The sequence below is a fragment of the Xyrauchen texanus genome, chromosome 37 (genome assembly GCF_025860055.1).
Source record: "Xyrauchen texanus isolate HMW12.3.18 chromosome 37, RBS_HiC_50CHRs, whole genome shotgun sequence".
Classification (NCBI taxonomy): Eukaryota; Metazoa; Chordata; class Actinopteri; order Cypriniformes; family Catostomidae; genus Xyrauchen; species Xyrauchen texanus.
Genome location: NC_068312.1, coordinates 14842441 through 14861146, shown reverse-complemented (window position 1 = coordinate 14861146; position 18706 = coordinate 14842441). Strand labels below are relative to the sequence as shown.

At 38.1% G+C, this 18706-nt stretch overlaps 2 protein-coding genes across 3 annotated transcripts in view; one reads left to right on the top strand and one right to left on the bottom strand.

Moving 5' to 3' along the window:
- LOC127631221 (E3 ubiquitin-protein ligase RNF34-like) overlaps nucleotides 1-18706 on the top strand; it is a 243602-nt gene that overhangs the window by 85566 nt on the left and 139330 nt on the right. The gene's annotated exons all lie outside the window — the stretch shown is intronic.
- LOC127631222 (apelin receptor A) lies at nucleotides 678-2548 on the bottom strand. Its single transcript, XM_052109283.1, has one exon. It carries the CDS (start codon nucleotides 2377-2379, stop codon nucleotides 1297-1299), a length of 1083 nt encoding a protein of 360 aa, XP_051965243.1. The 5' UTR covers nucleotides 2380-2548; the 3' UTR covers nucleotides 678-1296.

Genomic DNA, 18706 nt, shown 5'->3' with positions numbered 1-18706 from the left:
TCTATCTATCTATCTATCTATATATCTATCTATCTATCTATCTATCTGTCTGTCTGTCTGTCTGTCTGTCTGTCTGTCTGTCTGTCTGTCTATATGTGTGTATTACAAATAATAATAATTATTATAAAAGAAAGCAGAAGAAATCATATTTTTAACCCACATTTTGCAGGGGCATTTTTGGATGAATTTTTGACCCTAGTACCCCAAAATTTCTGATCCTGGACTATTTGCTATTTTTTTAAACAAAATGTTTTTACCACAACTGAACTTTTTGGATGCAGGCACACACATCAATAAGCAAACATTGAAACTTTGAAGCATAACTATCTAAACCGATAATAAATTGCAAACCCTTAATTATGTGTAATGAAGCTAAGACAGAATTGTATTCAAGGAATACATTTAATAGAGTAGCAGTAGTTAGTTACAGAAATTTAAAAAATATAACATTATATCATATGTATATTTACATGCCCACAAACAACCCCCCACCCCCTCCACCCCATTCGTCTTCCTTTCTTCCCCAGAGACATTTGTCAGCTGCCATCTGTCTGTCTGCCCCCCCACTCCACCCCCAAACCCTGTCTCTCTGTCTATGCTTTAAACTATCTAATCAAGCAGCATCACCTTTCCACTGGTACACACACACTTTGAGACTTTCATCCAAAAATACACACAATCACATCAAAGTGTTTAATGAAAATTATAATTTTATATCTTCTATTAACAAGTGCTACAGATATTGAACACATTTCGGAACATTGCAAATTAGCAGAAAAATAGTATGAAAATACTGTACAATTTGTATCTCTACACCAGTGTACTGTATAAAGGCTTCACACAATCACACACTCTTACAGCAGCACAAGCCAATTCCTCCTCATTGCAGCATATTTGTGGTTGAAATACATTTTTTCGTCTTTGTATTTGCAATAAAATTGACCTCCTGTTTGCTTGGTTCTCTGCATGTGCTTGTTTTTGAGTGTGTAAAAGCAGACAGGAAGGTGTCAGCGAAACATGAATATATGCATACACACTCACACACACACATGCACATCGTTCCAGCATTCTCATCGGCAACTCATTCATGAATACAGTAGAGTACACAAAACTATGAGTGTTATTTACAAACATAAAGCAATATGTTCTCTCAAGTCCATCAGTTCATGGCCTTTGACATGCTTTTCCTCAAACATCTAGTCAAAGCCACCTTCACCACTGAAGGGGTTACACTAGTCAAAACGGACCAGCCGTCTTCTAACTTCATGTTCTCCTTTCTTCTCATTGCACTCCCTCTCACACTTTGGTGGCCAGTGACTGCACCTCAGACTTTTGAGTCTGGGCACTGAGGGTCGAAGACATGGAGCTCATGTGCCCATGCATGGCCTTCTTCAGATTGAGCAGACACAGGCACTGCGAGCGGAACCGCAGGTCAAAGAATGCGTAGAGGAATGGGTTGAGGCAGCTGTTGATGTACGCCAAGCATGTGGCATAAGGATGGGCCAAAAGCAAGAAGTGGAGGAAGCCACACGAGGTGGGTGCCAGGTCCAGGTACGACAGGGCATCCATGCTCTTCAGAACGTGGAAAGGCGTCCAGCAAAATGCGAAGACCACCACCAGCGTGGTGATGATCTTGAGGAGACGCCGCTTCTTCTGGTCTTCCTTGCGCAGGTGGCTGAAATGGCGGGTGACCGTGCAACCAATGAAACAATAGCAGACAGTCATGGCCAAGAAAGGCAGCAGAAAGCCCAGCGCGGAAGAGGAGAGGCTAAGCCCTGCAATCCAGAGCGATTCATGATGCTGATTGAGAGTGACTAGGCTGAAGTCCATCGCGCAGGTGGTGCGGTTGCTCACAGTGTCGTCCACTGTAGTGCGAAATAGGAGAGTGGGAACGGCCAGAAGACACGAGAGGAACCAGATGGCACCCAGAGATGCCAGCATAGTGGCGCGGGATCGGAGCCGGCCACTGGACAGGGAGTGGACGATGGCAAGGTAGCGGTCAAAACTCAGGCAGGTGAGGCAGAAGACGCTTGCATACATGTTGACAAGGACCACATAGCTGCTGATCTTGCAGAGAGCCACGCCAAAGGGCCAGTGGTAGCCCAGCGCGGTGTACACTGCCCACAGCGGTAGCGTGATGACGAACGTCAGATCCGCCAGCGCGAGATTGCCGATGTAAACGTCTGCCGCGCGCCGTTTGGATTTCGCGCGCCACACCGTGAAGATGACCACGCCGTTACCTGAGAGACCAAGGATAAAAATGAGCATGTACAGCACGGGAATGAGAGAGTAAGACGGCTCCCACTCCGAGTAGTCGCATGCCGTCTCGTTATCTTCATAGTAATCGTAAACTTCGTCGTATTCCTGCCTTGGCTCCATTTAGCAAAGGTGCTTTTGAAGTCCTAAATCTCTGTGGTCCTTCTGGTTTCTGGTGCAGCTTTATCCAAATGCCTGGTCTTAATTTTTTGAGTTCAGCTGGAATGTTTGTTTTCTATTTTCAAGGATAAAATAGTCTGTGTGAGCTGGGGTAAGTTTCCCTCACTGGAGGCTGGAATAAAAACGTCTGTGTGAGGGTGAGGAGCGCCCTGTCTTTTAAAACGCCGGACTTCTCACCCCTCCCTCTGGACCCATTTATCGGACCCCTTATCTCCACTAAAAAACCTCAGCGCCCCCCATATACACACACTCCCACCCAACACGACACACCAGCCCCCGGCAAGAGCGAGTGTGTGTCAACAAAATGGGCTTAACTCTTGTTTTTCTTCTTAATGAAAAAGTAATGGCTTGCCCGTCATTCAAGGTAGATTTACATTACATACTCTGGCAAAAGATGTTTCGCGTCACGTCTCATTAACGGCATTTAAAAAAGAAGTAGAAAAGAAACGCAACGTAGTCACAGCCATATAGATTTATTATTATTATTTTTTTTTTTTACATTTTGCAACACATTACGAGCATGCATATATAGCATGCTTGTAATGTGTTGCAAAATGTAAAAAAATAAAATAAATAAAAACAAATATATATATATATATACTGTATTTGCTATATCTTTGTATTCTTTACTGTCTATCATTTGCACTGTCTGCAAGCATAGTTGCATGACACTAAATTAGACTAAACTAAACATGGCAAGCCTAAACAGGTTTCAGGCAGGTTCCCAGTGAAAACGAGCCTGTAACCAAATTATAATGTTAGAGGCACTACTCTGTGATTTCCTCTCACTCAAACATTACATCAGGGTGACATTTAGTCACTTCAAACGATTTCTCTTTCATATAAACACCTCTTATTCAAATACGCATTAACGCATAAATGCAGAAATTATAAATAATATAGGCTACGTTATAATAACTTTCATTGTCAACCAAAAATAATGCATTTGTAATATATTACAACATTCAAATAGTTGATATAATGTCATGAAACTTCCATTTGTTTCATATTCATCACTGCCTACACGCACGAAGCCCATTTGTTATTTAAGTTACCTTGGTTTCCACTCTTTCAGATTATTCGGATATTTACTTTGACTGCCTTTTTTAAGCGGAGCTCATTGGATGAAATCTATCTCTATGCTCTAATAAAAAATAGCTACATGTAAAAGCGCTTCGAGCGTCTTTAGTGATTACAATTCAGATGATTTGGATATGTGTGAATTTAATTCTCACTTCCTTGCATGCATTTGCATTAGAATAGTAGTCACAAACTCGCAAAATAAACAAAAACAAAAGGAAACGACGCATTTGACCTTAACGAGTTCCTTTAAGGACTCATTGTTCACGCGTTACACCCAGTTCGCAGTAACCGCAAAAAGGGCAGTTAAAGCGCAAATAGCTTAGGCTGAATAGAAAGTAATTGACCTTCTAAAAACAACCATTTTTTTCCTTACACATTTTTGGTGTACTGTAGGCTATTATTCTTCAAGACATTCTCATGAGAACTTTTTCAAACTCAGTGGAAAGGCCAATTAATATATCTTCATCAAAGAAATCATTTAAACACACAAAGCCCTTCAATGAATGTGCAATCACATTTAGGAGGATCAGTGTGTAAATCCATCATTCCAGAACTTATCAAAGCATCACTCTCCACAACACTGATGAGATCATCTGCAGATCTCATTTTACTTAATCAGCTGTCAGTATAGGCCTACAGTATGTTCAACTCAAGTGCTGCAACATTTCAAAGCAGTCAAAAAGAATTACAGCCTACTGTATATACTTTACTGTACTATAAAGTAGGTAGTCTAGAATTCACTTAAAGTCTGTGCAGTAAACTGATATATGTGACTAATATTTAGTAATTATTTAGAGCAACATGTTTTCAAATGCATATCTGACAAATATATGTTTAAACGCATCAGATAAGATACATTATTTGTGAATAGTGCCACTTAAAGTAAAGCAGAGCTTACCGTATATGAATAAATGTATGTCCCCCATTCATTCTGAAGGGATGTCTGTCCATGGGGGAAAAACACTTATGGACATAGTTTTTAGTATCAGATCTTTTAAGACACATCATGGTAAATGACCTGCACTTATATAATGCCTTTTTAACCTTAACAGTATTCAAAGCGCTTTACACTGTGACACATTCACCCATTCATACACCAATGGCAGTAGAGCTGCCATGCAAGGTGCTAGCCTGCCATTAGGAGCAACTTGGGGTTCAGTGTCTTGCCTAAGGACACTTCGGCATGTGGAGTCATGTGGGCCAGGCTTCGAGCCACCAACCCTGCGATTAGTGGCCGACCCGCTCTACCAACTGAGCCCCATGTAACATCACATTGTAACTGTAGTATGATCTTTATTTATTGAGGTTATAAACATTGCAAGACTCACTTTAATTAAGATTAATCAGAAGCTTTGAGACATGTTAACCTCTGAAAAGAAAAGGAACAAAAATACCTCTGCAAATTATTTTATTGCTTTTTTCCCCAACACATTAGGACTTAAATAATAGGCTAAAATTCCACGTGCCTGTTGATTTAATGTTTTTATTTGTAATTTTACATAAGTGGATGAAAAAAATGTATTTCCCTGAGTATTTGCAAACACCACCTTTTCAATATTTTTCTCTGAAACTGGGCCAACTCACTTACTTTCCCTCTTCCCAGAGTTGCAAACCCCCAGAACATAAAAAAAAACATTTAGTTATTAGAAAACAATTAATGACTGATCCATACAGATTGACCAATTATAAGCAGTGTTATTAACTTTTCCTGTACTAAAAGTGCTCATCATGATGATAGGCTAATAAATCATATCCCACATGGGTCTCTTTAACCATGTTCCTCAAAACACCTGTTAAATGGATTCTTTCACTTTGAAAGCATTTAAAAGGCCCACTATGATAAGCGAGGTCACGTTCAGATTTTGACATTATTACTGATGTATTCACAGTTCTTGAAATATTACTTGTTGCCATAAATGAACATAAATCATTCTGAAGTCTGCATAAAGTCAGCAAAGAGGCTCTTGCTGTGCAAAGAGGTGGCTGGGTTGCTCCTGAATAATCCTTTGCCCTGCCCTTGTCTGCCCCTCACCCCCTTCCTCAGCATGTTGTTTTTGTTGGACCTCAGTGCTTCATATCTGGAGAAACTAAAACACTCCACACACACCCACAGCAGACAGCCTGGAAAACACAACACACAGTTTCCTGTTAAAATGAACCTGGCAGACACTCAGATGAGACTGCACCCTCTAGTGGATTTGTATGTGCATGGATACGCACTGGCACACTGACATACATATTAAGAAAGATCCTAATAGTAATCTAATCCTAATAATAAAAGAGTGGAGCACAAAAGAGGGAACACATGGACATTGGGAATTCAATTAACACAACACTCCAAATACGTAACTTATCGCCATGGAGTTTCTGCCTCCTTTAGATTTGAGTCTAAAAAACAAACATGCAATGACACACACACACACACACACACACACACACACACACACACACACACACACACACACACACACACACACACACACACTCACACACACACACACATGTTGTGTTTCCATGTTTTATGGGGACTTTCCATAGACATAATGGTTTTTATACTGTACAAACTTTATATTCTATCCCCTAAACCTAACCCTACCCCTAAACCTAACCCTCACAGAAAACTTTCTGCATTTTTACATTTTCAAAAAACATAATTTAGTATGATTTATAAGCTGTTTTCCTCATGGGGACCGACAAAATGTCCCCACAAGGTCAAACATTTCGGGTTTTACTATCCTTATGGGGACATTTGGTCCCCACAAAGTGATAAATACACGCTCACACACACACACACACACACACACACACACACACACACACACACACACACACACACACACACACACACACACACAAACTGTATAAAGTGGGTATGCTGCAATCTGACTGCCGGGAGGTGTGAATGCCTGCTGCTCTAATAGGTCCTTTAGATAAATAAATAAATCTACAAATGTAAAAAATAAAAGAAACACTGATAAGAAGCAGATGGTCAGATTAGCCAGACGATTTACAAACACATAACAGACACCTCTAATGGCCAGATTAAGCAGATGAAATTGAGATGTGAACCAAAAAACCCTTTGTAGTAACAAATCAAACACTTTCAGTGACATTTTTGTGAGTGTGATATAGGCTTTGGCCACGTCCACACTAAGATGTTCTTGTATTAAAACGATATAGCTACATCTCCTCCACACTGAAACAGTGTTTTCCTCCACTAGAACTGGAGACTTTTGAAAATGCTCTCAATAACAGCATACTGTGTAAAACAATGGAAAATGAAGGTTTTAATTATGAACGGATTGTGTGGACGTGGAATCGCTGGAGTCAATTAAAAAAATATATATTTTTTTTTATTCTATTGTTGCCGTTGGAACTTGAAAGTCGTCTCCGCTCAAGGGAAGTGATTCAGCTCAGGGGTGTGACATGATAATTTCCTCATACTACCAATCATAAATATTGTAAAGTCTGCTTTATATTTATATCACTGGCATAGAATAGGGGGAGACTGGGGGCACATGTCCCCCCAATGCTGAGAAGGAGGTTATTTGCCCCCCCAATCATGCATCTGTCCTTGTTTGTATATTTTTATCAATGCCGAAAATAATTTAATTTGAGATACCTTGCAATTGCGTGGCTGTGGGTCTGTCATTTTGAGACAAAATAACTGAAGTCCCCCCTCCCTTAAACGTGTTGTATTGCCCAACTAGACGGTGGTGTCACATGGTACCTGTTACTTTTCTCAGTGCTGGCCAGGATGCATGAACACACAGTTGTTTATTATTACTGGATGAGGATTTTTAAAAATGCTTTTATAGATAATGCTGAGACGGACATTCATTCACAGGTATGAATGTGTGCAATTATCCGTTTTTATTAAAAATAACTCTCCAGTGTAAAATGTCTCCAAATGGATATAAAGCATTCTTAGATTTAAATGCAGATGAATGAGGATTCATTTTTCAGAGCGTCAAGTGCCCCCTGCAGGAATGAAACTCATAAGATAGTCAGTGGCTGACAACATGCAATTTCAGTCTGTAGGTTTGATATCCACACAAAACTTTCATATGAATTTAGAAAACATGAAATATATCAAATCCGAGTCATATGTGGAGTCAGTGAAGATGTTAAAGGCGTCCATAGAAATGATCCATTGTTTTCATGGTGAAGAAAGCAGACAGGAATTTCAGATGAACAGGTACTGTAAGAATTGTAATGTTCTGAACGGGTATATTTTTTTTCTGTAACATTAACTCAAATTTTTCTGAATGTTTGATATGATACAGTGTTTAAATATTTAAGAGTGTGCATTGAATTAGGGATGACGCCTTTATACGGTTAATTTCACTTAGAATTTTTTACTTCGAATATTAAATAAGAATTTATAATCCACGGTTAAAAACCATAAAATGCTTTATTTACACAAGGCAAAAATATTATATATACTGTATAAATATATAAAATAAAATATTTTTTCTTAAAAATGTGTAAGCCTAAATGTAAAAAATCTGTGTGGCTACTGGAGCTGTTGCTATGGTTACAGACGGTAGCTACAACGCTTTAATGACCAGGTGTCGCGAACTGAACCTGAACTTTCAATTCACCTGAAACTGAAATACGAATTACAAAATGTAACAGAGGAATCTACCAGATTCATATCCATCATAAAAGGGACTTAAATCGGCAGTTAGGGAGCATTTAAATGACTGATTGAAGACGACAATGGATGTAAACAAGCAGGACAAGATGCTCCACTAATCGTCCAACAAACAAACTAGTAAGTTTAATATTTTTAGCTGTGCTGATTTTAAAGATGAATTAAAGATGACACTTTTTGTAATGTTTAAGCGTGCTGACAGCATGTGGTGGTGCATTGCATGTAGTTACTATCAGCAAGTAAACTTGAAAAGTTGCGTCTTAAATTGTCCTCATTATTTAAAGCACTGCTTCTCTACAAATTCACCGTATTCAACAATAAATGTCAATTTTAGTCATGATCAGTCTTTAAATTGCCTTCTGTAAGCAGTATACCTGTTATTATTCATAGTCCAAAGGTTTATTTGGGAGGTGTTGTGGACAGTATTTAGTCTGTTGAGGATTCTTTATGTTGGGGTGTCTGACAGACAACAGATTGCTTTAATGAACTGATGCAGAAGAAAAAAACTGTTTAATGCCATGAACTACATGTTGCACACCCACAATAATATTACATTTACACTTTTGAAGCACTCTGGTTACTTTAGCAAATCACTGAGCTTGGGATGCGCATAAGTGGTTTTGTGCCCTAGTTTGGAGCGTCTCTTATTACCTCTTATTTGTATTTTTTGTGTGTGTGTTTTCTTAATATAGGGCTTCCCTTAGCATCCACATAACCCCCGGAAATACATCCACCTAGACGTTTAGACAATTATATGTTATATGATATGCATTTTTTGCATCAGTGCTGTTGAATAATAAGCAAATGTGCAAATAATTGTAAAACAGGTTAACCACGATTGTTTTCTCAGAGAGTAATCTAACTGTCAACAACTCACACCACGGCATCCCTACATTGAATATACTTTGTTTATTTATCTTATTTACCCCGCCTGCCCTCCGGACCAGACCCACATTTGGTCACCCTCAAACCAAACCAAATCTACGCCATTGATTTATATAGTCTGTTTATTGTAAGATTTAGGTTTGCCTCCTGTGTGTTCTTAAGGATATAGAATATGTATTCTGGAATGGATTCAGATATCCTGGAATCAGTGTCAATTCCAAACGTTCTTGAATCGAACAGCCCTACTAAATAAATAATAAAGACTGATAAAGAGATAAATGTGTTGATAGAATATCGTCGTTTTTTCTTTTTCTGTGTGATTCTACTGTAGCCACACTTACCTTGAAGTTTTGAGTTTTTCAATATTTTGTATCCACTGAATTGAAACACCTGGGATTTACTTGGCATTTTTCTAATTTCTTCAAAATGATTATTATTATGACTAGCATACAACTAACAGTGATATTTCCAATTCTCGTCATGACCAATTTATTGTGACTGATTTAATTGTTTTGTCACTGTGAATAGTGAGACCACACAAGAATTAGCAACATTGACTGTGAGTCTGCGTAAGTACGTGTTAGACCTCATAGCAGCTGTGTTTTTTTTAACCCTTGTCCAGCTGACTAGATGTCAGCTAAATAACAGGTTAGAATGGATCACTCTGCGAGCTGAAATGTTTCATTCACTTACACACACACACACACACACACACACACACACACACACACACACACACACACACTTTGTGTGTGACTCTGGATGCATTTTTACAAAATGACAATTATGTGATTCATTATATTTATTGCGACAGTTGCGAAGTGATTTGTCCAACGCTTGGCGCTAACAGAGTTATATTTCTTCCCAAACAGATTAGGTTTTTAAGGTTAATGTTTTAGGAAGTAGATAAGCAATAATGTCTTTTTTGTGCTTCTTTGCTCATGTGTCAATTTTATCTAGTATGGTAAATGGTCAGCACTTATATAGTGCCTTTTTAACCTTAACAGTATTCAAAGTGCTTTACACTGTGACTCATTCACCCGTTCACACACACATTCATGCAAGGTGCTAGCCTGCCATTGGGAGCAACTTGGGGTTCAGTGTCTTGCCCAAGGACACTTCAGCATGTGGACTGGGATTCAAACCACCAACCCTGCGATTAATGGCCGAACCGCTCTACCAACTGAGCCACAGCCGCAAGTGAGCTATTGTATTTGGTTATATAATTAATGCTTAAAATAGCATTGTGAAAAATGCTTAAAATAGCATTGTGTTTAAAAGGGCCAAAATTTAGTGTTTATGAATTGATAATCTGCAGTTTTACTCGTTATTTGTCTAGGGTTTATTTCACCAGGAAACTGCTGCTATATACATTGTACCATGTAAAAATCAGTCTGCAAAATTATAGGTATAGTAACGTGATTCTGTAACATCAGGTTACACACAGACAGAGCAGTCTGGCATCACTGGAACAAGCAGAGGTGAAGCTACAGTAGGGGTGTGAGCTGTAATTTGGTGATTGTTTGAAGTATACAGCAGTCAGGTAACTAACACATCAGATTTGATCTCACTGCTTGATTTGTGGAACTTTAAACCCCACAAATCATATAAGGTGTGTGTGTGTGTGTGTGCTTTTGTGGGTCAAACGCCTGAGGATGAACCACTCTCAGGCCATAAAGAGGAAGGGTTGTATGGTTCAAGAGTGTTTCTGTTGACACAAAATTTCTAAGAATATATATTGGTGAAGTGCTCAATGTTTCTTTGTAAAGTTGTGTATTGGTTGTTGGGATGTCTCTGTCATGAAGGCTCGGGTCCCGAGTGTTCATATGGGTATGCAAAACACCAAGCAAATCTCCCTCAGACAATATAACACCCATGTGCCACTCTACCGCCCACCTCTGTCCTCACACACACACACACACACACACACACACACACACACACACACACACACACACACACGCATGCACGCACGCACGCACGCACGCGCACGCACGCCACACACACACACACACACACACACAAACTTAGTTTACCATCTAACTGTTGATTTAAGTCAGCGAGTTAATTCATTGAGATTTAAATGGTAATTACATTCTATTCTGGTTTGATTTAGAGAGGATTGTGAGTCCTTGAAATGCCAGAAAGCCTGTGTTGGCCTATACCCCATACATCCTGTGCCGGCGTAGGATACCAACAAGTTGTTCTTTAAATTAATGTGTTTTTCACCTCCTAAGTGAATTGCCATTCTGTACCTTTGGGACTCTTCAGCCCAGCTCATTATTGAAAGCATGTTTGAAATATGGCGCCTGCGGGCAGCAGTGAGACTCTTTGACTCCTTACCTCCCGACTGCTCTCACTGATGTGTCTGATAACGCTGAACTCACATGCTCACCTGGACGTAGCCAAGGGATTTTTGGAAGTGTTTTTTTAAGTGGTTTTTTTTGTTGCTATTTCTCGCCCTTAATGCCATAATGAAAATGCCATATGCACATTCCTTATGGGCTGGTTTTACGTTTTAAGTTATATTTATGTTACAGCCATTCTTTTCTTAAAAAAAACAAAAAAACAAAAACAAAGCTGCATCTGACTACTAAAGCTATTGAGCCATGGTGCTATGTACTATGTATTTTTTTATTATGTATTATATATTTTATAATATAAAGTGGCAATAATAAAGTCCAATAATAATAATAATAAAAAGTAAAATATGAAATAGTTAGGTAAAAGTATGGTTTGCCGATAGTTACTGTAGTGATCATCAGACACACAATCTGGTGCGTGAACACACACAGGCTCCCAGACTTGTCCTCAAGTGGCCGCACACACTGCAATCACACCTGTGTGAATGTGGAGCACTGGATCAGATAAGTACATTGTGATGGAGGAAGCTACTGCATAAGCGGATTGCTGACTCCTGTTTCTACTGTATACCAGTACTGAACAGTACAGTGCAGGGTGGTACTAGTAATTATACACACAAATGTTCTCCATGAGAGGCTGAAAACTCACTTACACTAAATTAACTCAAATACATATTCATAAAATATACAAGATCATGTAAGTATATGTATGTATATGAAAAGTTCCTTTTTAAAACTAATGACTAGAATTGTTCATTCATGGCACAGTTGTGAATAACAATATGAACCCAAACACTTCTCATCAAATTCTTTCAAGACCACATTGTGCTATCTACATTAATTTGATAGCTCCACACTCTTGCTATGTCAACAATACATGTATTTATTTCTCCAAAGGAATTTTAGGAGAAACATCTTAGACAAAATAAACTTACAATGAAGCATTACTGAGAGCCTAAGTCTTCCTAGTTATGAAAGAGCAACCTCTGAGTAATTAAATGTTTCCCCTGCGATATGTCTTTTTGTCTTATATTGTACTTTATTATGTAATTATACAACAATAATTGAATTGATCATAATCAGTGTTTCATTATGCAACATAAAGTGGGTACTGTGTCTCTATCTATTATTCTCTCTCTATCTTTCTCTCTCTCTAAATTTGAATCAGGAAGAAACAGGGTTTGCAAGGTGTTTCCTCATTTACGCTGAGGGCTTAGTGGCCTCTGACCCACCTCTCTCCCCTGTCCTTCGTCCCCTAAATGGATAAAGCAGCTAGCAAGGCAGGAAGAGCTCAGGATAATGGGAGATGCTGAGTGTATGTATTTGTGTGTGTATGTGTGCTTGTTTGGTGTTCCCTTCACCCTAAATAACTCTATTTAGAGTGGTTGTCATGGAAGATTTTGCTGCTAATATAAATATAGATCTTTTAAGGGTTCAACAGACCATAATATACTTTATATATATGCTGCAAGGTTAAAATCACAAACGCCCACATGTATCCCACCGCACACACATAATTCATCCTCTGAATTAATAGTAAGGGCCTTGTTTAATCATTATTTAACTAGCATTTATGAAGAGCCCCTAGGCTGTGGATCAGCAAGTAGTGGTGATTGTGGGAAGGAGGGAGAGAGGGAGGAAACGGGCGGGAAAACACAGGAAGGAAAAACAAGGAGAGGAGGAAAAACAGAGGTAGATGATAAAGTGATGAGAGGCAGGAATGGATAATGAGAAGGATTAGAGAAGAAAGAGACACATAAATAGTCAATCACACATGCACGTGGATGCACACACAATGTGCATTTGCACAAACGTGCATTTAAAACATGAGGATAAGGCTTACAAGCTATCTGGTTACCTCTTTCATGGGGGCCTGAAAGGAATTTGGTCACATCTGGACCCAAATCCTGCAGAAAACAAAAGATTCTCCTCAGCTTTACCTAAGAGAAACAAGAGATGAAAGGACACACACACACACACACACACACACACACACGTGCACATAATGGTTTTTATACTGTACATTTTATATATTATACCCCCTACCCCTAACCCTCACAAAAAACGTTCTGCATTTTTACATTTTTTACATTTTTACATTTTCAAAAAACATCATTTATTATGATTTATAAGCTGTTTTCCTCATGGGGACCGACAAAATTTGTTCCCCACAAACTGATAAACATGCACACACACACACACACACACACAACACACATACTGGTTTGAGCCACTAGACAGATTGAATGAAAAGAAGACAGAGCACGCACGGTTCAAGAGTAAATAAAGAACCTATACAGACCAGACCATATTTTCCCATGCAAAAGAACCAGTCATCATGCTGGGTTACAGTGAAAATTACTGCTCTTTATAATGTTCCTTGTCATTAAATATTTCACAAACACCTCTTGTTATTTTCAGGAAATTGTACAATTTGAGCATGAAGATTTGAGATTTAAAAAAATAATTTTATTTGAATAGGACTGTTGAATGTTCAAGAAATTATATTTTCACACCTCTGGGCCAAAGTACTAAGGAGGTAAGTTACTAAAAGATATTGGTGGACCACCATAGGGTGATGCATTTCCTCTATATGCATAGATTTATGTAGGGATGATAGATACATGTCCCTAACAACTTTCAGAAAATTGAAAATGTCTTGACCAATATTTGGGCAGTTTTAATACTTTTAAAACACTTTAACTTAATACGCTTTTTTTTTCTAATTTAATTGACTATTAAAAATTCTCAGTATAATTATTCATGTGTAAATTATTGCCTGATGTCTTCTGAAGCAGTGCATAAAAGATGTTGTCCTGTGGGACCTGTGACTTTTCTCAGCACTTTCCAGGATGGATGCACCAATCACAGTCGTTTGTGATTACTGTATAAGGGCTTGTTTAATAATTCTCCGGAGATTACATGGGTGTATTTCCATTTGTATCTTAGGTGCAAACCTTTCAACTAATAGATTTAAAAAAGCTTACAATATGTCCCTACCAACTTTCAAATTAAACCTACACCTTTGATTTCCCCATTATATTAACGGACATTATCCATAGGCTTTCTGATTTAACTCAAAATTGTTTCATTATTTCATTATTTATTTCAAAACACTAATGGTTAGGTTTAGACATTGATTTGGTAAGGATGTCTTTTTTAAGATAAGTTAGGGAGATATGTTTTATAAATTCACTTTAAAACCTTTTCTGAATATGAAACCATTTTACCTGCTTTTGGCGCCCCCTGCTGTACAATCCACTGGAAAACTGCAAACAAACCTTATACAGTTAGTTATTACATTAGTTCACTACATTAGTTAACTAACAATGACTCACCAGGGAGGATAATTTATAGTAAAAAGGACTTAAATATTGATCTGTTTCACACTTACACCTATCGTATCACTTCTGAAGACATGGATTTAACCACTGGAGTCTTATAGATGACTTATATGCTGAATGATGTGCTTTTTGGACCTTCAAAGTTCTGGTCACCATTCACTTGTAGAAAAATCTATCAAATAATGTGACTAAGTCAGTATCACATTAATTACTGTATATCAGTAATTAGTCATAGGTACAGGGTACACACAAATTGCACCAATGTTTTCTAGTTTTTAAAACTCACTGAAAATTATCAAGCATGAATCATAAAATGTCAAAATACTTTACAGACATGTTCAGCTAAATATGTAAACATGCTGTTACCACCTAAATATCAACCAAAACATATCTATGATCTATTGCCAGTGCATTTAACAGAATGCAGGGTAGGAGAAATATACTGTGTCCCTTAAGCAAACAAATTAGAAAGAACATCCCCTTATATGAGTAGAGTATATTTCTGACTTGGCAGACAAGTGTTCCCTAGAGAGAGAGGTGCTTCATAACTTCTGACCAGTTCCCACAGAACATTTTCTAAATATGTGTTTGTGCTATTCAAAGGCCAAGATTGTTTTTGCACTCTGTCAAGACCACTGATCTATATATATAACTGGATAGCTCATGACGTCACAACAGTGAAGCTAGTGCGCCGCCATCTTGGTATTCCCTAACGTTCTGTATTCCTATGGGTCTCAATGGGAAATCGTCTGTTTTGGTGAGTAATTTGTACTTATCCAGTCACATTAAAAACAATGTTTTACGTCTGCATACACTGCATCACAATGCAATCTTCCTAAATATGTAATTCATTATTTATTTTGACTTTCATTTTTTCCCCCGCTTATTCTAAATGTGAGCGTGTTATGTTACTCTTTATTGCAGCAGCATTACGTTCAGCGGCGCACGTGTTACCTCAATAGCAACAAGTTTAAGAAACTGAGGTAATATCAGTAGACATTTTTTTTTGCAGGCTTTAAAGTTTTTATTCTGAATACATAATTATGTTTTGTAGCTTTTGTTTACGTTGAACGTGCATTGTGGTTATTTTCTTAGGATAAATGAATATTAGCTATGCAGCTAACGTTAACTTAGGAAAATAACCACAATGAATATCAGTATAACTCACCAAGTTAACTTTTTTGGTCAAGTTGAATATCTAATTGCAGCTCAACATCGGTTACATATGATAAATATAATGTGGGCTTGCATTAATTCTCTGTGTGTGATTTGTACTTTTTGCAGTGCACGCCTGAAACCGGACCAGCTCACGGGCATCATTTATAAAGTGATCAATTGGAATAGACGAGGAGCAGGGCTGGACTGGTAATCTAGCCTACCGGACATCTTTCCGGTGGACCGACGCACTTTGGGGTCGATCAGGGTGGACTGGCCATCGGGAGAACCGAGCGGGCCGCTGTGTCGGCCGCGATAATCTAAAACGAGCCGCCGCTGAACACTCTCCCCCCAACAACTTTTGGGCCAGTTATGTCAAATCCCGGGCCGATTTCTCTTTTCAGTCCAGCTCTGACAAGGAGCACATGGATATTGTTGAAGTTAAACAAGGTGAGTTTGCCGTTTGGATTTCAATAAACATCCCACTGAATGTTAGATAAAACTGGAATTGGTTTGCAACAGGAGGAAAAGCTGTATGAGGAGACATTGTTAAAACAGCTCTTCAGTGAAGTCAGGCTGACAGAGTAAAATATATTATAATATCTGTTTTTATTTGCAAAGAAGATACTTTTGCAACATGCAATATAAGTCTCATAAATTACTGTTTCTGATAGTTATAACATTTAATATTAATAGAAAAGTTGACCCAAATATGTAAATTCTGTCATCATATACTCAACCTCATGTCCTTCCAAATCCATGTGACTTTCTTTTGCAGAACCCCCAAAAATGTATTTTGTATTCCATATAAGGAAAGTAAATGGTGAGCAAAATAGCTTGTTTTGGTCACCAACGGCTTTCATTATATGGACAAAAATTTTTTTTAAAATGTCATCTTTTGTGTTCCACAGAAAAAGTCCTACAGGTTTGGAAGGACATGAGGTTGAGTAAATAGCTGTGCGTAAGGTCTTAAGTTGGGGTATAAAGTTCAAGGCTTCGTAACTACTAGTTAGTTTGCAACTAAGTCGGTGCTTAATTTGGTTGCTCCACCTGTTCTTAAGGCAAGTCTTAACTAGTATTCGTAAACTCTCCGTAAAGTGATGCGTAGTCGCATACTATGACGTTTACCTGCATTGATCCAAAAGCAGCGTTCATATTTGTACACAGAAGTATTAAAAAGCCGTGGACTTCAATTTGATTTTGTTACGGTTGATGTACAAACCTTGTTTGCTTACGTAACCATCACTGCGGACGTCACAAGAGCAGCTCTCTTGAGAGACATATTTTGATAATTAAGATATTATTTTAATTAACATTTTATACTTTTATATTTGACTGTCATTCATATGATTTTGAAGCCTGAAAAGGAAATCATACCCTTATTTTATTATATGACTCAAGCTTGTAAAAATTTGTATAAATTAATTAGTGAGTTTGTATGGTAATAAATCATCATATTTATGAAACACGTAAAACAGGCAATTAATTGTCATAATCACAATTATTTGATTGATGCCTGTTATGCAAAACATGAGCTTATTGATGTCATAAAATATCAGTCTTCTTTTTTATTCCATCAGTTACTCCTGCTCGGAGTCTTCCGTAAATATTTAGTTTATACTTAGGGTTACATCGTACTGAAGTTTAATAGTGTAACGCTCAATTATTTAGTAGTGCGTAAATTGTGACTTTGTGCTCATTTACGCCACAACTAAGCTAAGTTTAAACTTTTGTATAACTGGTGCAACCGGCTCCTGATCTTTATATCAAACTTTTCTTTTTTCTTCTATTTTGCAGTACAAGCTTGCCCAGAGTTTTCTTAAGCCGTTTGGACTGTGATGCAGCACATGTTTCCTTGGCAATGAAGTGGAGGCTGATGTTTGTGCAGCTTTCTGCAATGCACTGAGTATGAAGATGTGATTGTTGTATGGTTCTAGGTTGAACATGTTTGCCTCAAGTTCCTTGAATGCAGAACCACCATGGAGATCCAGAACCTTTGTGGGGACAGAGATGGGCCTTGTGAGTGTGTGCTGTTGAAGAAATCTCTCAGCTGTCTTGCAGACTTTCAGGATGCTGTCTGACGGTCTTATAAATCCACCTCAGGACTTCATGTCGATCAGTGTGTTCATCTTGGGAAGAGCTCTCAACACTGAGTGCTGATAAACAGGTAGTGCACAGAATCATCTTCATAGTGGTTTTAACTGCAAAGCCTGCTATGTACCCCACCACAGCCTCTTTGAACATGGACAAGCTGGGACGACATACAGTGATGTTTTTCTCTGTGTCTTCTGTTTCAGACTGAACGTCACTGCCTGAAATGCCAGCATATCAGAAGATGCTGCCTCCAGTGTCACTGTGCTATCCGGTGGAGAACTGTTGCCACTAGCTCTGATGGCATGTCTTGCTACCATTCTTTTGAAAGCTGAATAATGTGATATTGTTGTTAAATCCATTAGCAGATTTGTTCCCACATATTTTAAGTCAATTTTTGTGTGTACTTGGAAGCTTTTGTTATTGAACAAATAAATATGTATGATTTCCTTGTGTGCGTATGTCAATAAACTTATTTCTAATTATGATTTAAAAGATCAGGGGATTGTTGAAATAATTAAATTCTCACAAGCTGGTATGTACATATTCCAGAAATGAATGCAAATGGTTAATTCCATTAAGTAAAGGTAAATTAATTTATGTGTGTGTGTGTGTATATATATATATATATATACACACACACACACATACTGTAAATGAACTTGTGTGTGACGTTTTTGTATTTGATTGTT